The sequence below is a fragment of the Rhyacophila brunnea genome, unplaced genomic scaffold (assembly GCF_057557595.1).
Source record: "Rhyacophila brunnea isolate RB1 unplaced genomic scaffold, BYU_Rbru_1.0 scaffold_18, whole genome shotgun sequence".
NCBI classification, from domain to species: domain Eukaryota; kingdom Metazoa; phylum Arthropoda; class Insecta; order Trichoptera; family Rhyacophilidae; genus Rhyacophila; species Rhyacophila brunnea.
In genome coordinates this window covers 31057144-31079614 of record NW_028232837.1, presented here as the reverse complement: position 1 = coordinate 31079614, position 22471 = coordinate 31057144, and the positions used below count along the sequence as shown (strand labels likewise).

The window sequence follows — 22471 nt, the reverse complement described above, 5'->3', positions numbered from 1 at the left end:
CCCTTACAGATGATATTCGTGACAGAACTCTGCCATGCATCGAGTATTGGAAAAACAACACTTTTGAGGCTCTGGTACACGACAAAAGATTGCATTTATCAATATTGAATTCTAGTTTGTTACGCCTGCCCCAATCTAATATATTATCTATATCAAGTTGGAGCTGACGACAATCGTCCAAGGTGACAACTTCCAAAAAGAGTTTCAAGTCATCAGCGAACAACAAAAACACAGCATTTTTTTTTACCAATGCTATGTCATTTATAAAAATCGTGAACAGCAACGGCCCTAAGTTTGAGCCCTGAGGGACACCAGAAAATGTGTTAAAGGTCTGTGACTGATATAACATGACAGTGGGAAAATGATCAAAAGGTTCGAATACCATTCGAATTCTAATATACGCACCACATTTATTATCGCTCTCTTACAACTAAACTGTCATAAGTAAAATAAACATGTTTTCAAATTAGTTCATGTTCTATTAATTATTCATTTTTTTTTTTTTTTTTTTTTCGACCATGTCCGATCCTGATAGGATCATATGGGCCTCCACAAAGTGGAGGTTTGCATTGACAGATTTTGTTTTTTTACGAGAAATGGATGTCAGCCACTTGCTCAACCTATTAGGTCCATACCCTGACACACACAAATTGAAAAACAATATGTGTACTTGCCAGACCCAGGATTCGAACCTGGGACCCACGGCTTTATAGTCCAACGCTTATGCCGCGCGGCCACCGTGGGCGTATTCATACTAGTAATATAAAAATAAATTGACAGATTTCAAAGTTTTTCATACACTACAGAAGGTATACTTAAACATTCAATTTATGTTTAAGAAAAATATCAAATATAATTTACTTAGTATTTTCAAAGCAATAATAGAACATAATATTATTTATACACCCATATATTACACCCACGATGGCCGCGTGGCTTAAGACGATACTTCAGTGAAACGGCAAATAATTTTCAACTATAGGCGCGACGAAATTTTGGACTCGCTGGCAGTCGGAGAGCGAACGTCGAGCTGGGAACACGTCATTTTATTTTGTGATGGCGACGGAGGTATTAATTCTTAAATCGTGTAAAGATGACTAAAAACGTTACCCATTTACATGAAAAAGAAAACGTGTCAATGAATATATCATATACATCGCCTAGCCACGATCTTTTTAGATCATGCCTCAATTGAGGTATAGCCTTAAGCGTTGGCTTATTGCATCGTGGATCCCAAGTTCGAATCCAGCATCTGGCAAGTACACATATTGTTTTTCAATTTGTGTATGAGTCAGAGTATGGACCTAATAGGTTGAGCAAGTGGCTGACATCCATTTCTCGTAAAAACAAAATCTGTCAATACAAACCGCCACTCCGTGGATGTCCGTATGATTCTATTAGGATCGGACATGGTCGGAAAAAAAATATAATTTTTTGGCAACATATTTTTTTTTAAAATTTAGTTTACAATTAAATTATTAAAAAAAATGTGGTGCATGGTTGTGCCATTTATATTTGCATTCATCCATACTTCCCACCACCCTCAAATCCCAGTATTATTGTCACAAGATAAAGTGACCGGCAGTCACGGCAGTCACAGTAGCATCGAGTTACATCAAAACCGCCGTAGCGCGTGAAGTCAGCTTAAGAAAACGAAATTGCGTGTTGCCACACAGCATTATACAGAGTGATTCAAAAGTAAACTCAAAACATATCTGTTCGTCATTCGTTGAACGTCGCGTCTAGGGATTGCAATACCGGTATTTTATAACCGGTATTCAATTATTTATCAATACCGAAATACCGGTTTAAAAAATCCAATATACCGGTATTTTTGGTATTAAGAAATCATACACATTTATGTTTTTCCAAATTGAAATTAATGTTTTTTGATATTACTTACTACTATATTGTTTTAACTTTAATTGAATATATGAGTTGTATACTGTCAAAATGCAAATATATTGTCTGATACTAACAAAGGTTAAATAATATTAAAACGAAATCCCTCACATTTACTCATAGACTAATAATTGTCGCGATGAATCAACATAATTTCGAAAAAGATAACATTCATGGCTTATATTCCCTAGTAGATAGTATATTCAACAAACGTTGAATTTCAGGGAGATTTTTCTGTACCCGGACTTATTTGTTTGTAAAAATTAGCAGTTGTAAAATATTATGATCTATGCATATTTATAAAGGTACTTTAGGTTGCTATAAAACAGTGCTTTAAATATATTTTAATAGTCATATTTATTGATATGTACTTATTTTTTTCTGTAATATGTTTAGTCGAATACCGGTATTATACCAGTAAATACCGGTATTGATATATTTATTCGGTATTGCAATCCCTAGTCGCGTCCATCATTCATATAACCTAACATCATAATTCATCAAGCTCATATATCATCCATCAACAATGTACCGACAAGACAGTGCCGCGCACCAGGTAAACCAATAAACAATACAGCGCGAGTGACAGTGCAACCAGACCACGGAGCCATCATAAACATCATAAAAAGTCAGTGTCAGGCATCCTGTTACCCCTTCTCCTAGATCCAGAATCCGCCATCACCTTAAAATTATACAGTCCACTACTAAAAGACTGGTGGGTAATAGTTGATAATCTCTGACTTGGAAGATGGGAGACTGTGTGATATGATTTGGAAAATAATTAACCACCACCCAAAAATCATTATTAGTAGGTACATTAAATATATCATAATATTCCGTAAATAAAAATTATTTACATTCAATTATTTACGATAAGAATAATAGTAATTAGTTTTAATACCGAATTGATGCATAATCTCATAACATAACATGACTTACATGCAAATATCATCCATCTTTGAAAACTGAGCATGAAGGCGATTGCTGCAGCTAATTGCGAAATCGCCCCTATCATTCCGATAACTTCGTCTCTCAGTTTTAATTTCTGTTTCAGTAACTTCACTATCAAGATTGTACCTGGAAAGATTTAAAATAGGTTTTCACATAGATAACTAATTGATGCAAATAAATTAAGAAACTTTACTGAGACCCTTCGATATTATACAAAAAATGTGACATCCTAATGCCGTGTCGTTTGTTTCGTAAACCAAAATTCGTTTGACCGAAAATTATTTTAATCGAAATTTAATGAGGTTGCCAGCAACTTGTTGGCAATGTGGACACGGCTTAACAGTTAGCCAATTAAATTTGTTTATGTTGTGTTCTGCTATATTTTTATTACATTCAGAATAACATATAACTTTGTATTATATTTAGTCGACAACTGAGGTAAAAACACCCGCATTATGAGATTAGTTTTGTTTTAGATGAAAAATGTATTTTATTCTTTATATATGTAACTAATTTGAGATCATAATCGTACATATCCATTCAAAGGAAAAGTAATATATAATGTTGTCATTGAAATTTTTACTTCCTGAATTCTTATCATAGCTATTAAATTACCTATATTTTAACAAAGTAAATACATAAATGGAGTTAGTTTTCTTACCGATTACGTGAATAATGCTTCTATAGCCTAGAAGTATTCCGAATTCCATTTCAGTCCAATTAAATTGTTTTCTAAGATATAAGTATGTGATTGATAACTCTGTAAAAAGAAAAATTTGAAATTATTTAAATCAAATGAAAGAATAGAGTACGTATTACAATTATAAATAATAACGATATTAAGAACTCGTATTGTATAAAGTGAGGTGGCCAATTATCTTTTAGAGGTTAAAATTTTTAGTTCAGATACCTACATACCACAAAACATATAAAATTCTAGCATAAACTACAGATTTTTAATTTAATTACATTTTTTTTTGTTAAATGAACAATACACACGATTTTTTTTTTTTTTTTTTTTCGACCATGTCCGATCCTAATAGGATCATATGGGCCTCCACAGAGTAGAGGTTTTTGTATTAACAGATTTTTTTTACGAGAAATGGATGTCAGCCACTTGCTCAACCTATAAGGTCCATACCCTGACTCACACACATATTGAAAAACAATATGTGTACTTGCCAGACCCAGGATTCGAACCTGGGACCCACGGCTTTATAGTCCAACGCTTATGCCGCGCGGCCACCGTGGGCGTATTCATACTAGTAATATCAGTCCAATCAAATTGTTTTCTAAGATATAAGTATGTGATTGATAGCTCTGTTAAAAGAAAAATATGAAATTGTTTAAATAAAATGAAAGAATAGAGTACCTACGTATTACAATTATAAATAATAATGAAATTAATTACTCGTATTGTAGAAAGTGAGATGGCCAATGATCTTTTAGAGGTCAAAAATTTATAGTCCAGATACCACAAAACATATAAAATTCTAGCATAAAATACACACGATTTAATAATGTGTAATTCTTTATAAAACATACCTACATATTATCAGAACCACCCGGTAATTACCAATATTTTTTTTTTCAAAATCTTTTTGCAATATAATATTATATATTTCTGAGGAGTTTAATAAAACAGATCATTAAACAAAAACAGGTGTCACAGTCAATAAAAAGGAGAATAATAAAGGAATGTACCCACCTGCCATAACAGCAGAATTGGAGCACGGTAGAATCATCATGAGCATAATTATTTTTCTCTTATTGCCTTCCCTCTTTTTGAAAACACATTTCAATGCCTGTAAAGGAAGGGTTAAGTCCAAAAGATTTGGAACCTTTTCAGATACATTTATGTCATGCACTTTCCACATAGTATAGAGCAATGAGGACACCTGTAATTTATGTGAAAAACATTTAAGGGGGATGCTTATACCACCAGAGGCACCTAGCGAAAAATACGAAGCTTGCAATTTGATAATGAGCAATTTCAACTGTACTGTCTTATGAGTTTATTTCACGGGTACCCAGTGAAAAGTTGCCTGCGGCACAATTTTCTTCATGGTCATTAAAAATAGTTTTACAAATTTGAGCGTCCATCATTTATTAATAGTGTTTTGCATTATATAATTCAGAATGTTATATTATTTAATAGATAAATTTTTGTTTTGAATATTTTGTTATCAATAAAATATTTTTTCAACTTTTCTTTGACTTTCAGCATATTTCCACTGATATAATATTTTTCTAATTTAGGCGGCGGAAACATTGGTGCTTCCCTACATACATTGCAATTATCGGATGAATTAAAAAAAATATTACTATATAATTTACATAAGTAAGTACTGTTACACCCCCGAATGGTCACCATTTAAGGATGTCTCTGTGTATCTGGAGAGGCCGGAGTCGGTATCAAATCCAACAAATAGTAAGGGTTGATCACGAAAATAAAAAATAATAAAGCCGGCAATGCCGCAAATCACGACCGTTGAAAAATATTTGCAACGTCGCCGTTTTCCGACAACGCTCTCGTTGAAAGCGAAACGCAATATGGCAGGTAATACGTGCCAGACGGCCAAACAGAAAACATCGTTAACTCGCGCTTCATATAAAATAAATTGTCACTGTGAAAAAATGTAACCATTAGATAATATTAAACGACAATACATCTCGTCATTTCCATCACAATTCCGGTGTGTAATTTGTCCACCCCCAAGTCCTGAATCCAGACGAAAATCCATGCAAAGAAACAAAGTGACAGCGTGCTTCTCACTTTCGAAAATGGAGGGAAATGACAGTACCTACCTCTAATACCAATAATATGGAAAAAAGTCCAATAAATCCGAGAGTTCTATATAAAATTGGGCCAAGAGCACTTCCAATGACCATAGACATAGTTATAGCAGCACTATTTGATCCCATTACAGTTGTGATACATCGACCAGTTTTATAACATATCTGTAATAATTAATAAAAAAGATTCCTTATTTTATTTTAAATTTACAGGGATCTAATAATCCTATTAGTATTGCTAGTAATCTACTTTAATCCTAATTGCTCGTTTTAATAATCTACCTACCTTTTCTTCGATAGCGTTGCAACCTAAATGAAGCCTCGTCAATCCTCCACCTTTTGGGTCATCAGTTGCTTCAATCGATCCCCAACGTAGTCAGTTTTTCCTCGGACATAGTCTTCATTGGAATTCTACCTAGCATCTTTTTTGTAAAGCGAAGCAAGCAGAGCGGTTCTACCGTAAGGGTTCATAGGGACCATCCCCACATTCATATCATGACATAAATATACCTACGTCAGATATTTTATTATTGGATATAATATACCTACTTCATTAAATGATTAAATGAACTTATTTAGTTATTTATTTCATCCATCTAAACCCGACGCTATTTTATAGATATATTTATTATTATTATTATACAAATAAATAAAGCAATGGTTGTAAATTATTATCTAATAACATCATGATTACGAGGTAATAAAGGAATTAATTAAATTAAATACCCACCTGACACATATGTACAAATAAATAAAGCTATGAAATCTATTTTTCGCTGACCGGGTTGATCCGGTTCCGTCCCGTCGTCGCGGTACAAATCTCGTTCTACAAAGAATGCGAATGCATACACATACCGGGGAGCGATTCAAATAACCCTGAGGTGAGTAAAAAAAGCTCGCTGTATGTCGTTGTTCAAAACCGACAATAGTAAGTCTATAATGCGTATTATTATTAATTAGGTTTATATTCTAAAACAGGCTTTTTAAACGTGATTAAGTGACGACTCGGATAATCATAATAATATATTATTAATTCTGAAAAAATACTCATTTCCCTTTAATATAATCACATTATTTAAAGTAGCTTGCTTCATACATAATGTCTAATATGACAAAGTAGGTAGTTGTACGAAAAAGCAAGGGCATGGTTATTTATATTTAAAAAAAAAAAGGAGGTAGGTATGTATATGTAATAATAATTAATGGATAAACCCCACCATCTAGAAAGTCATCGAGCCGCCACTGGTTTAAATGTCTAAGTTTCGCTAGAAAGTCGCGAATCCTTGGATAGGTTGTATAGTTTGTCATACTACTTCATCATTTTTTACCGATCCATATTTTCATCGCAGGATCCACGTCATTGTTCACGTTGAGATGTTCTATTGGAAATAGAACGCGGTATTGTATTGACATTAAATTCATGTCGAAATATACCATTAAAAAATAGAGCTAGTGAATTTTATTTATTTATTAACTTACATCTCCCAGGTAACTGAACGCTGCCATAGAAAGAAGTGCAAAATTTCCTCCAATAGCCAGCGGAATCACGTCGATATATATCATCCATATGGTGGAAACCATGGGGAAGGCCTGCATTATGAGCAAGCCAAGACTAGTTATAATGGCGCCGAAGATTGGAAGTATGATGAGAGGTTTCCTTCTTCCACTACTGTCACTCCAAGGTCCAACAAAAACGAGAAGTGTACTTGTTATAAATCCTCCAATGAACCCGCTGGTGATCGCCAAAGACGAGACGATTGTTTGAGCTTCCGTCTAGAAATAAAAATTGGGAAATGTCTTCATGTTGAATAGTACTAGTAACTACTTACTTATATGGTTAAATTTAACTTTTACCATAGCCTACAGTAAATAAAAAATATTGTTTGCCATCCTGAGTGAATCAAATGATCTGAAGGCTCCTACGATTGATGTGAAGTATCGGCATTTTTTTATGACTTGAAATATCTCAAGAGCAGTTTTCAAAGACTGCGGTCCCCACGCAATCAAGTGTGCTTTAACCGAGTTAAAAAGACTTTGAAAAGTTAAATTAATCGAATCATGACCTCCTACACCGCCATCTTTAGATTAATAAAGCCTGAGCATAACTTTTTGCACAAGCAACGAGTGGTCCACTTTTTAGCTGTCAAATTCAGATCCCTGAAAGCTTGACATATTGATTCGCCCTTTTTCGCTTCAAATTGAATTATAAAAAATTCTCAAATCAAATATATTATTAACTATCAGTGTTATTAATAAATAATATATGAAGCGTCTAGTTTCAAAAGCCCCTAAAACGACTTTTGACAGTTCTGAGAAAAATGATAAAAAGTCATATCTATTGAATGCGTGAACATTATGTATTTAATATTTGATTTATACACTATAAAGAGTATAATATTTAGTATCCCTTACTCACTTTTTGCATATTTTACTGAGAGAATATATTAAAAATCAAATGATTTTCATTTTCGGGGACTTTGAAACTCAGGGGCTTTTGAAATTAACATGTATGATTTTAGGGGTAATGCATGGAGAGGCGCATGAGAAAATTGCAAAAGGCGTCCTGTGGTTATATTTCTTGGAGAAAAAATAAATATGTTTTGTACAAATTAAAAAAATATTTATTCGAAGTAGGTAACTAAAATTAACAATATAAATTATGTTAACGATATAGAATTTACTATTGCATACATAGATATTATATAATTAAAAATATTACAAATAATAATGAAATAGAACAGTAGTCTATACTTATATATAAAAATGAATGTTTGTTTGTCCTGCATGCGTTCCTATACCATTTATCCGATTGCGATGGAACTTTCATCAGTTGCTGTGCGCACACCCGCAAAGGTTTCTGAATTAGTACAACCATATTCTTCTTCTATTCTATCTTCTTGTATGGGTGTGCGTTCCTATACCATTCATCCGATTGCGATGAAACTTTCGTCAGTTGCTGTGCGCACACCCGCAAAGGTTTCTGAATTAATACAACCATATTCTTCTTCTATTCTATCTTCTTCTATTCGTATGCATTGCTATACCATTTATCCGATTGCGATGAAACTTCGTCAGAAGAAAGAATAAAAGAAGAAGAAGATGATAATTGTACTAATTCATAAACCTTCGCGGGTGTGAGCACAGCAACTGACGAAGTTTCATCGCAATCGGATAAATGGTATAGCAATGCATACGAAAAGAAGAAGATAGAATAAAAGAAGAAGAAGAATATGATGATTTTACTAATTCATAAACCATATAGGTTAGTACCATATATGTACTAAATAAAGGCTGTGCCAATAAAACCATGCTAGGTAGCTTAACAAACGTTTTATGAGGATTCCAGATACAATACTGTATTGATTAATAATAGAGTATGCAGGATGTGCATTTTCCTTAGTCCAGGATTCGGATCCAGACTTCAGACAGATTCCTGGTCTCAAATTTTCAATACCAACACGGTGCCAAGTAGAGTGCCGTATTCATACACTTTTGAACCGCATTCAACGCAGTAAGCGGTTTATCGGCCAAATAAGAAAACTATAAAAAATGCATACGTCACGAAAATGCGTACGGAAATGCGCACCAAACTTAAAATGGCGGCGATCTGCGCGAGCTGTCAGTGTTACTTTAATATACGTCTAAAATGAGTTCATCACAACAAGCGTTTAGTAGGAAACTTGAAACGTGCCGTTGTGCTATAATCGGATTCATGATGACGCTAAATGCTTGTAAGAATGTATACAGATCGTGGATGTCCCTTTTGCTTTCAAGCAGAAAGCCGAGAAATGTACTCCACGACAGTTTCGGCATTTAGACTTCATCGGACAATTTTCAACCGACATCCGCCACATCTCTGGCAAGGACAACATCGTTGCCGACGCTCTTTCCAGAGCAGAAGCGATTGCCGAAAATCCACTCGATTACGCAAGCCTGGCAGCTGATCAACAAAAAGATGAAGAGCTAAAGATATTCCTACGCGACTGATCTGCCTTACAACTCAAACAGGTGCAGATTCCGGAAGCTAACGTAGCTATCTTTTGCGACGTATCTACTGCATATGCAAGACCTTTCATCACCAAGCCATTACGTGAAGCTGTATTCAATACAATACACCGACTTTCACATCCTGGCATTACCGCAACCACGAAACTCGCAACACAGCGTTTTGTGTGGCCTTATATCGAAAAGGACTGCAAGCAATGGGCTCGCAGTTGCATTCAATGTCAGAAAAATAAAGTTACACGCCATGTCTCAGCACCATTAGGCACGTTTGTGCCACCGTCAACTACATTTGAGCACGTCCACATCGACATTGTCTTCCTACCACCATCGGAGGGATATCGATACTGTTTAACATATGTAGACCGCTTTACTAGATGGCCAGAAGCCTTCCCGTTGAAAGACCAAGAAGCAGAGACAGTGTCAAATGAAAGCAGCCATCAAATGCTATCAAAACACGCGTTGGACAGAGATACTGCCCACAGTCTTGATGGGAATTAGGGGAGCTTGGCGAGAAGATCTCAAAACTACCTCAGCCGAGCTGGTCTATGGCAAACCTCTACGGTTATCAGGCGAATTCTTAGGTTCAAAGCAACCCAACGACTGTGAACCAGCCAATTTTGTCAAATATCTCCGACAACATTTTTATGAATTGCAACCCGCCAAAACAACGCACCACGGCAGGAAACACTCATTTATATTCAAAGATTTGGATAAGACCACGCATGTGCTACTCCGAGATGATACCGTAAAAAGACCTTTGCAGTCGCCATATACTGGCCCACACGAAGTAATCAGCAGGAATACTCGAACCTACGTCATTCGCGTTCGAGGCAAGGACATCACAGTCACTGTAGACCGCCTTAAACCTGCATACATAATAGAAGAAGAGGACGACAACTCATCAAAAGAGAAACCAGCATTGAACGATCCAGCACCAGAAGACATCAGACAGCATGACTACGTCACACGTACAGGCAGACGTGTACACTTCCCTGATCGTCTAGGCTACTGAAAAACATACAAACAAAAGTGCATATTCCATAGTGCTACAGAACTACAATTTCGTTTATACATTTGTAAATCGTTTAGGTTAACACGTAATTAAATTCCATTGTTATATCCATTTTTTCAACAAAACAAGCCCACTCAATTATATTATATTATAGTATCGAAATTAGTAAATTTCTGGAAAGGGGGTATGTAGCGGCCGAATAATAACTATCAAATTCATCCATTGTTTAAGATATCAAGTTACTCTACAATTATACATTCCCACTGAATTTATTTTCTAGTAAACAACTGATCAAGTTCGGTCAGCGAAATCAGAGACGGTGTAGTATTACATATAACAATACTTTATTAGTATTACGAGTATGAGCTAATTAATCACTTTTCATGTATTATATTTTTGTACGACTATAATTATAAATAATATTTCTTGTCGCTATTCAATTTAAAACGCTGATTTTATATTTAGTTTAATATGATTATGTAACAGAATTTAATGCTTATGTACTAACTTTTATTGTATAAATAACGAAGAGCAATTTAACTCAATGTCACTCACATCAAGTACTTAGATTAATTTTACCGCCTTAATTATAAGTTAATTAGATATAAAATTCATATGTATGCATAGAGAATAAGGCCTAGTATTTAATAATTTTAATTTTTGTCATTAATGTATACGTAGTGCGTGGGCGGCCCACTTATAGGTCCGAACTTGTGGCTCCCGCCGCTCAACCATGGCGAGACTTACGTCGCGTGGTGTATACTCATATGCTAGCTTGAACGGAGACGAGCAAATTGACGTATCACACTCTGTCGTATGTTGGGTTTTCGCTTGGTTAATCGAAATCTTAAAATACAATACAAGCTAAAAAACGCAATCATTGTATGAAGTACTAAGTGAAGACGCGAACCCAGCAGGGTATCGCGGATGTTATTTTGTACCGGCGGCTCGCGCACACCGAATACAGTTGGTTTCAGCGCTCTCGCGACTCGCGATTCCGCGGGGCAATCAATTAAGTCCAAATCTCGTAGTGAAAACGATATGTGGATTTGTGACCCGCGGAACGTTGGTCCAGGGGGATGAAACCTACAGATTTAGATAAAAACCCAGGATTTTCGAATTCTGTATTCCAGTTTCTTACTGTCTCCGGACGTCACCACGCCGGTGGACGATCCCAAATCTCATACAAATTTCATATATTTGTGCAAGATTGCACAGGAGTTTGGGCCCACCCAACTCCCCCTTTCCTCCTGCGGGTTAAATACCTAAAGTTGGACTCTAACGTTTCGACGCGAGAAATCATTTATAAATACCTAACCCCGACTTATAAAAATTTCGCGAATAATTTTCGAACATAAATACCTATCCGGTACTTTAATATTTTCGAGCGTGAATTATAGTTTCGTACAGTGGTTCCTCAACGAAGGCCCTGAATCTTTTTGACTTTTATCTCATTCGTACATCGGTCCTCAAGCCTAATAGTAGCGGCCCCTTGATACTTTTGGACAATCGTGAAATTTTTTCGAATTAATATTTCTTTGTTACGAGTGTTAATGTACTTTATCATTTGACGGATGACCGTATACTGTGCTTCAAACATTTATGTGAATAATATTAACTTTCTGAACACTAATAATTATAATATAATGAACCATTGTGAACTTTTGTGAACTTTTGTCAACCTGAACAATATATGGACCATTTTCCGACTATTTATTCTGGTTACCAACCACCTGAAGACCTTGGCCTGTGACTCCCCTTGGCATTGACAACCTTTGCTTCCAAACCCGTGGAACTAGCCGTGGCAGTAGAGGGCCCCGTCAATCTGGCGCAGCTCGCAACTATCATTGTATAAGACGCTGCTAATAAATCTCACCCTACGACATCGAAGACTTCATCATTATCATTATCCTCTACCTACGCATCGACACCACACATCAGTGACCTCAACAGTGGCGACCAACAGCCAACAGTTTTATAACAAATAAATTATTTAAAGTTCATGATTATTATTCATTTATAGTTATTAAATTTATATGGTACTGTTTGCACATTTTTACACCTATTCACAATATAAAAATTGTAAATTAATTATCGGGAAATTTAAATTTAAAAGTTGGTAACATTAGCCATGGCATGACGCGTATTACGTCAGCGACGTGACGTCAGTATTCGACAGATTCAAATAAGGTTTATGCATGCAAATTTGCAGTAAATAGCTTGAATGCAGTTTTCTGTTATATGCATACGCCAGTAAGATTGCAAGGCGTGTAAAAAGACACTCCGTCACCATTATTAGCTAATTTTACTACACTTCGACTCTATTATTTAGTAGAAAAGTCGGTACTCTTCGGTTATCAGGAATGCAGCGGAAAACAGATTTTGAAAATACCCGATAAACTGGATTATTTGTTTGGTTAACCTAACCAAACCTAACCTAACCTAGCCTAAACTAAACCAAACTAACAAAAAATTCATTATATCGGGTATTTTCAAAATGTGTTTTCCGCTGTATTCCTGTTAACCGAACAGTACCGAAAAGTCTTAAAACACAATAAACGTAAAAACAGCAGTCATCACGTGTGTCATCAAGTTAAACTGAGCTATGATAATATTATATTTGTGAAGTCTACCAACTTAATCATGCTTCATGCGTTTTATAAATAATTTCAAACGTTATAACAGAAATAACGTTAAGGTTCCTTCTATTTATAGTCCATTTTTTTGGTGTGTGTAGGTACTAGTAAAGAATAACGTATTCTAAAATAAAACATCATTAGCTACCTACTCACTCTTTATGCGCAGGCTACACGGCAGCAACTTGCCTGCGCGGTCTTGCCTGTGCAAAAAGATGAAACACTCTCGCGTGGCCTCACGGCACAAGTAAAACTGCGCAAACCTCATTACGTTACAACAGAAGTCGTCGTCGTGAAAACACTGTTTTTCGGAATCGCAGCAATGTCGTGTCAAGTGACGATTTGGTTTTGTCACAAGGGCTTTTCTATTGTTTATTGGTTAATAAAAGAGAAATAATCCTCCAGATCCAAGTGGACCAAACAATGGCTATTTAGAAGAAACATACACTCGCATATAAATCAGCATTTTTTGCTTAAATATAATATATACTAGTGGCAGTGACGTCCCGTAGGGGGTAGGTCATGGCCCCCACATCCTGAAGAGGGGCCCCCAGGCCAAGATCTTTGGCGGGTCCTCCTACCCACAGAGTTTCCCAAATGTTGTTCCGAGAGGTAAAAATTAGTATTCAGCGTATTGTTGAGTACCTAACTACATATACTTGAAGTATTTAATATCGACAAACTATAATCAAAAATTTTGAAGTATTCCACAACCAAATAAGTACTTTACACTTTTAATAATCTTGAAGTAAACTTGCGCAGGCAACTTTTTTTACTATTAGAGCAAATTTTTGATGCGTGTATATGTTATAGGTACGTGGTCCCAAAAATTATAGTATTTTGTCCAAAAATAAAATAGTAGTTAGCTACCTACTCATTATTTTCGGTTGAAAATGTATAGTATTGTTGTTTTTATTTAATAAAACGCAATTTTTTATAGTACTTATTCCACTTTTAATTAATATATTAGGACCGGTTTCATCCGCTTCAGTGGGACATTTTCGACTGAATACATTTTTTTTTAAAACAATATTTATCAAACAAAATTCAAAGCGATAGAAATAATATAACAATAGGTACATAATAATTATCCGTCCAATAGTACCTTCCCAATAACAGACTAATTTAAAACTAATGAGGTTGGTCATTAATATTTCATACTACGTCAGGGGCATTAAACAAATTATTTTAAATATTAACACACCACAAAATATGAAACAATCTACACTTACAATAACATTAATATCAACAAATAATTATAATTAGTCAAAATTAACAATATTTTTTTTTTTTTATAAAAAAATAAAATAAAATTATCAATTGAAGTGAGATGGAATAAAAAACAAATACAACCAAAATATGAGTCAGAATTCAATTAAAATAATAAATAATGTACAATATATAAAGTTATGTTATGACAATCCCAAATATTAAATAGGGTACAATAATGGAGAAGACACAAAATATAATTGATCATTTAACAAATTAGAATTGGGCAAAAATTTATACCTATTAATTTCTAGGATTTCCTGTTTATCCAATTTTATAGATTTCTCATTCAAATGCAGGATTTTAAATTTTTTACTGATATTAAAAGAGTGATTATTTAAACTTAAATGATTTCCAAAAGCTGAAGATTCATTACCATTTTTGGCACAGGCTAAATGTTCTTTGATCCTAGTATTAAAGGATCGTCCCGTTTGTCCAACATATTTGGCATCACAAGAGTCACAACTTAATAGATAAATTCCACTTTGGTTAAGTTTATCTAATCTATCTTTAGTATTCACCAGTATTGAATTCAAATTTTGTGTGTTGTAAAATGTTACATTGAAAAGTTTTTTATCTGTTTTTCTTGAAATATTTTCAGACACTCTTCCTAGGAAACATAATTTAACCCAGCGTTTATTAACACTGGCTTCATCTATCACTAAGCCAGAAGTCACATTTAATAAAGCTAATTTTTTAAATTTGTTGGCCAGAATGCGATCAATCAAACGTGAGTCATAACCGTTATTAAAAGCGATTTGTTTAATCGTCTTTAACTCCAAAGCAAAACTATTTTCGGACATAGAAACCATTAATAAACGATGTATAAAAGCATGGAAAACTGATAATTTATGTGAGATATGGTGTCTAGAAGAGTTATTAATAATGTTATCACTGAAGGTATCCTTTCTAAAAATGCTAAATGTATGTTTGTTATTTGTAATATTGATTGTTAAATCCAAGAAGTTAATTGTACTGTTCCCTAGTTCCATTGTGAATTGAATTGACTTATTAATACTATTTATGTCTTTAAAAAAAATATCTAATTGTCTTTCCGTGCCTGACCACAAAGCTAAGATATCATCTACATATCTATACCAGTAAATGATATTTCTAAATGAATTTAAATTGCTTATCTTAGATTTGACTACTAGGATCAAAGAACATTTAGCCTGTGCCAAAAATGGTAATGAATCTTCAGCTTTTGGAAATCATTTAAGTTTAAATAATCACTCTTTTAATATCAGTAAAAATTTTAAAATCCTGCATTTGAATTAGAAATCTATAAAATTGGATAAACAGGAAATCCTAGAAATTAATAGGTATAAATTTTTGCCCAATTCTAATTTGTTAAATGATCAATTATATTTTGTGTCTTCTCCATTATTGTACCCTATTTAATATTTGGGATTGTCATAACATAACTTTATATATTGTACATTATTTATTATTTTAATTGAATTCTGACTCATATTTTGGTTGTATTTGTTTTTTATTCCATCTCACTTCAATTGATAATTTTATTTTATTTTTTTATAAAAAAAAAAATATTGTTAATTTTGACTACTTAATTATAATTATTTGTTGATATTAATGTTATTGTAAGTGTAGATTGTTTCATATTTTGTGGTGTGTTAATATTTAAAATAATTTGTTTAATGCCCCTGACGTAGTATGAAATATTAATGTCCAACCTCATTAGTTTTAAATTAGTCTGTTATTGGGAAGGTACTATTGGACGGATAATTATTATGTACCTATTGTTATATTATTTCTATCGCTTTGAATTTTGTTAGATAAATATTGTTTTAAAAAAAAAATGTATTCAGTCGAAAATGTCCCACTGAAGCGGACGAAACTGGTCCTAATATATTAATTAAAAGTGGAATAAGTACTATAAAAAAATGCGTTTTATTAAATAAAAACAACAATACAATGCAGTTCCACCATGAATTTACAGTTAACAAAAGAAAGAAAATGTACTTATAGGTTTTTAATCATATTATTATCATATCATATCATTTCAGGTTAAAGTACCACAACGATGGTGTATAAATATATGTCGTCAGTGCCAGCGCCTGATCTTTCAGATTCTTTCACCTTTTTCATTTCTTTGCGGTATGAACTTCGTAAAGAGTTAATTTTTTTTATCACCATGTCTCTATGAGCATCTGGTTAAACCTGTGATGATATGATAATATTAGTAATATGTAATTGCAGTTACCTACATACACTACGTCATGGCCCCCACAAGTGGGAGGGCTGATAGGACTTTAGCCTGGGGGCCCGGGCTTAGGGGGGCCCGGTGTGGCGACTAGCTAAATGAGATGGACAGAAAACAAAGAGACTTTATAAAATAGTCCAGGTTCAGCAAACCGGCGAGCGAGGGGATCCTGCTCATCTTGGCTTGCTTTGACGAACTGGTGCACAAATACCGGTAACAATAACTGAATGTAATTATTGGCGCTGTGCTACGGGTCTGTTTCCCGTTATGAACGCTTCAGAACAGTTATAAATCATTCGGCCGTCGATAACTATCTTAAAAAAGACTATTAGTAGCGGCAGAAGTTCGTCAGGAATCCTCCGGATGGGCGATAATAACGGTGATGCAGTGTCTATAGGTGGCAAGTTGAAAAGGCAAAAATGGTGAAATCATTTCAAAAAAGGTCGCAGAATCGTATTAAAATCAAATCGGCGAGGGTGGCGGAGCAAGGTTGCGGAATACAGTGACGGAAAAAATTGGCGGAATTGTATCGGAATTATTTACTAGTATCAGAGCGCGAGTATGACTGTTCGCTGAATCGATATATTAATTTTCGAATATACATCGGTGGATAATATTATTGCTTTATTAATAAATCAAAATAATCAATAAAAAACTGAAAATCGTAAGATTTACATAAAAAATCTAAATAAAAAGAAATATGTATTTCATTGATTTTTCTCGGCAAATTTTTTAAAGTATCTTCCTTAAGCCAATAAACCCCACCATGAATAACTTAATACCACCGCATTAGAAATATTCAACAATTATTGGAATAAGAACGGTGACGTCCCATGGAGGTGGGCGGATAGAGCGTTGCTTGGGGGCAACAGTTTCTCGAAGGGCGGCAAATCGAGGAGAATCATTTCGTATATATAGAAATAGCTACTTAAACTTTGTAATAACGAAAATATCTTTCCATTTATAAATTCAGCTCACTGGCTGAAAACAAAATGTATTAATTAATGACTGTATTTTTTGTCGAGTTCGCGATGTCTAGTTTACTTCCGTTGCCCTTCGACGTCCATGGTGACAAGAAACGACACCGTGCATGGATGGCACAAAATACTGTAGAAAAAATGGGGCGAGATTTTGGCGCTGCCCAGGGTCGGCATTTTGTCTACGGACGTCACTGACTAGTGGCGAAGGATGGAGGTACGCTGTTAAGATCCGTCATAAAAGGTGCACACTAAACTTGGTCAGTCATACGTATTTGTTTTCATTGACAAAGACCACAATTTACAGATGGTGTTGGTAAGTTTTTAAAATTCAATTAAACCCTGCGAAACCAAGCCATAATAGATAATAGTCAAAAAATACTAGTCTATCTATAAAATATCTAAAATTTTGCAATTAAATCATACATAAATATGAATATTTTATAGATATAATATTTTTTTTTATCTATTGTGATTTTGTTTAGGCAGAGTTTAATGAATTTAAAAAATGTACTAACAATAATATGTGTAATATTAGGTATTCTTAATCCAACAAAAACAAATAAGTATGAATGAAAAAAGACCGGAACCGTCGACGAACTGAGCGCGGCTTGTTAAACTCGGTTTGCGCAGTTAAAACTTCAAGCAAGTTTTTGGTTTGCGCGGTGTACAGTTTTGCCGTCCACACGCACGGGTTTGCCTGCGCAAACCGGTTTGCGCAGGCAATACTGTAGTGAAGCATGAGCGTGTGGCCGGCCTTTAATGATTTTATTATGGTCCACCTACTTCTAATTTAGCTTTGACGGACCCCTCAGATCTTAAGCACATATCCTCGGAGTATCCCAAATCCACCAAACAGGCCCTCTGCAGGAAGAGATTGTTGAAAGCGATCAAACTCATGGTGAAGGAAATTATCACTCCAATCCACATGGGCTCCAGGGTGATTTGGGACCATAATGAACTTTTTTCCACTTCCTGCGTTGTTTCATCGCTGAAAAATTATAAAATTTATTTATAGTGTCAGAAAGATAGATTTTTTATGCCGACTAGATTAAGGGTTGGGAAATCGCGAGTCTTTTCTAAAACTATTTCCAAAACTTTTTAAAATACTGCCGAGAAACGATGGCATCATAAACGTCCATTGTTTTAGGATAACAGAATATAACAGAATATCTGAAGGAAACTTTTATTTGAAGGAAAGAGTGTTCCTAGCAGCTTTTCTTATAATTTTCCTCAATGCCAATGTCGACCAATATGTTTTTCTTCACTTGATATTGATCTGGGAATTATTGAAATGCAATTATAATGGAAATCTAGTTACACAACACACGTAGGTTGTCATGGTAATCTCGAGAAAATAATTATTTTCAATGGATAATCAAGTATTCTCCTCCCCTTCTTTTATCGTGTATGCTGCTAATAGCGAGTTTTTATCATTCCGATCTGTCTCCTTCCCTCTAAAACAGTGATTCCCGGCTAGGGCTCCACAAAACCATGTGATTCTGTCACCTACACCAACAGTTTTGCGATAAATCGTAAAAGTTTATGGAGAACGTAAACTAGAAACCGCTTTACGGACCTTAAGATGTGTCAAATAGATAGGGGTTTTACTAGATTTTTCTAAATATTTCAAGGGTTCCGCCAACCAATAAAGTTAGGAAACATGTTAAGTTAGAAAGATGTAGACATACCTATGTACACATAATTTTAAAAATATATAAATCTTTGTGCAAGTTATATTTGGCTCTTCTCTCTCAAACATTTGCCGATTCCTGGATCAGAATATATACCAAACAGGTTATTCTACTATTATAGTCAAATGAAAAAAAAAATATTGATTATTAGCTTTTTATAAAATTTCTTTATGTTGCACAATATCAACCAAGAACGCTTAAATAATCGAGATGTTAATAGAATAAAAACAATATTTGCAGGTAGGTACTGCAATCGATACTAATAAAAATAAATAATTTCCAAGCTTAAATAAATAAATATCTACATATTACATAACGTTTGTCAATTTATGGCTACGGCCGTATGTTGTAGCTTAACCACTGGGGAATGCCAAAAGAAATGGCGTATTTCAAAAAATCACTACCTTATTCTTAGGTAAATAATTATTATAAAGCAATCATTATTCGTAGGATGTTTATCACACTTGAATGGTCAAAGACATAGCCTTTAATAAATATCTTTAGAATTATCTTCAAATGTGTTAATCTTGCCGATTTTTTGAATAATAAAATGCCTAATTCTTGTCAAATTTGGGATAACAGAGATTATCAATATAATTTTTTATCGTGAAAATTTTACAAAAATTATCTCCTAATAAATTATACTAATAGTTTTATAAACGCGTTTAAAAATTAATAAATGTAAAAAATCTTAACACCACTGCACAGTTATGTACCGAAATATGACTATATTCTAAAACATTAGAGCGAGAGGTTTAAAAGAATACTATTTTATGTAACAAAAATACTTTATGCAGTCATCAAATGCTTAAAATAAATATGAGGGATAATAAGGCTTTAAAATTATATAAATAGATTATCTACAACGTTTAAGGAGTGTCCAGGATCATGGTTTGAAAATACAATAAAAACTCAATTTTGACCTACGACGAGCACGTGGGCCGTTAAGAACCTAAGTATATGTAAACTTTGGAAAAATAAAACATTTGTTTCTTTGGTCTCTTAACAAGGCTAAATCTAAGTACTAAATATAACTAGATATAATCAAGATATTCAATAATAATTTAAAATATATTTTTCTCTCAGCCCAGAGCTATTCATAATGCCACATTATTTACTTAATAAATAATATTATATACAGAAAACCTAAGGTGGGTAATATTCTGCGAGTATGTTCATTTATACATTAAAATACAAAAATATTATTATGTTTGCACTGGTGCAAAAAATATATAAAATTACAAGAATATATTATTATGTAATTTTTATAATGTAAAGTCACTAACCTCCCAAACACGTGTAATGTTTTTACCTCCTCCTCGGTACACTTTTCTCCCAATTTGTCAAGAACAATGTTTCCATTCGCACTCATTGTTTTGCGACTGATTTGTCGAAGAATTCACGATTATTTAAAAAGGTGCTATTAATTCATCTAACCAAAAATGCTACATCTTGACAAAAAATTTAAATTAGACAAACTTGTTATGCAAATGTAAACCAATAATAGTAAAACAATCGCTACTCGTTTATTTATCACTTATATTGAAAATAACAATAAACGTATTCGTATCATTTCACACAGTCGACATGGCTTCCAAACCGAGGTTAACCTCGACTCTTTCAAAAGAGGCTCCAGAAAAATGATATCTATGTTTCAATCACCGGAAAAATACTTCCGGCCGACAGCAACCTGCTCACACGGCCGAACGCTAAATCTATACGTAATATTATATTTTTCATACTATTCCTTTCCCTTATTACAAAAGTATCTACTTACATACTATGTAACAAATAAACGTTAATAAAAAAAATATTAATTTATTTTATTTTAATTGTTTTTTTTTATATTTAAAATATTTGAAAATGCGAGATATAACAAAATCTTTCGTTTCGCCCCGATAACCGGTTAGTTAAAAGAAACCGCTATCTTGTTTGTATTATTTCTCCGGTATATTGGAAGCCCTAGTACAAGGTTGGCGAACCTTTTTACATACGCGTGCCAACATTTCCCAAATATTATTTTTCAACTGTCTAACGTGCCGAGCACGTTATGGTAAAAAATAGGAATAATAGTTATATTAAAAAAAATGATGATGTTCTTGATACCACTCACAGACCATAGCACACATATGGCTTTATCACTTTTTTCAATTACGCCAAACATTTCGGTCCACCAATTTTGAAACTGTCTGTTTTTGTTCCTTATTTGGTCAGGGCTCGAAATAGACCGGAACGCACCGGAGCTCCGTTCCAGTTCGTGAAATCGGTAAAATTATCGCACCGTCTTGTGGAATAAATAATTTGACCGTCTGAGCTGGATAGGCCATATAATAGAAAATCTAACTCACTTTTTTTTCTTTATTTGGAAGCAATTGAGCTCTTCTCTGAGTGGAAGGCTATTCTGCTATACAATTGTTTACAAAAGTATATATACACGTTTTTTTTACTACAGACATAAATAGTTCCATTATTTTTAATACAAAATTACATTTTTGTTACACTATACACTAGACATTTACGTTACATTTTTGGAGAAATTCATGTGAAATTTTCATAACTGAAATATTTGGTTTTGCCGGGAACAAATTAATCGTGAAAGGAGAGTATTACCTGCATTTTCCCAATTTATTTATTAACACCTCTCTCTCCTGGTCATAGGTATCTAATTGCCAGACAATGTGGTTAAGATCTTGAGTGGGATGCCCACACTGACACTGATGGCTATCTACCACTTTAATTTTGTACAATGATTCGTTGAGACTGTAATGCCCTGTCCTGCTTCTAGCTGTTGTCACTATTACATCTCGCTTTATTTTATAATGTTTACTGAACATTGTAATGATAAAAAAAACTACATAAACTTTGATAACTTGTGTAAATGTACATATCTTCAGAAAACTGCCGAGCGCTCCGGTTCGTAAATTTTTCCATTTCGAGCGCTGTATTTGGTGCATTAATTCTATCGAGAAATGAAATTGTTTGTTAATTTATTAATTAGTTTGGTT

General features: G+C 34.0%; 1 protein-coding gene across 1 annotated transcript; it reads right to left on the bottom strand.

Moving 5' to 3' along the window:
* Window positions 1-1436: 1436 nt before the first annotated feature.
* On the bottom strand, window positions 1437-20859 carry LOC147073427 (uncharacterized). The gene is made up of 8 exons (XM_085945536.1): window positions 20753-20859; window positions 18559-18763; window positions 7129-7422; window positions 5662-5814; window positions 4562-4751; window positions 3515-3613; window positions 2842-2979; window positions 1437-2584 (listed from the first exon to the last, which is right to left on the bottom strand). The coding sequence occupies exons 1-8, from the start codon at window positions 20836-20838 to the stop codon at window positions 2562-2564; spliced, it is 1188 nt and encodes a 395-aa protein (XP_085801662.1). The 5' UTR covers window positions 20839-20859; the 3' UTR covers window positions 1437-2561.
* Between the last annotated feature and the right edge of the window lie 1612 nt (window positions 20860-22471).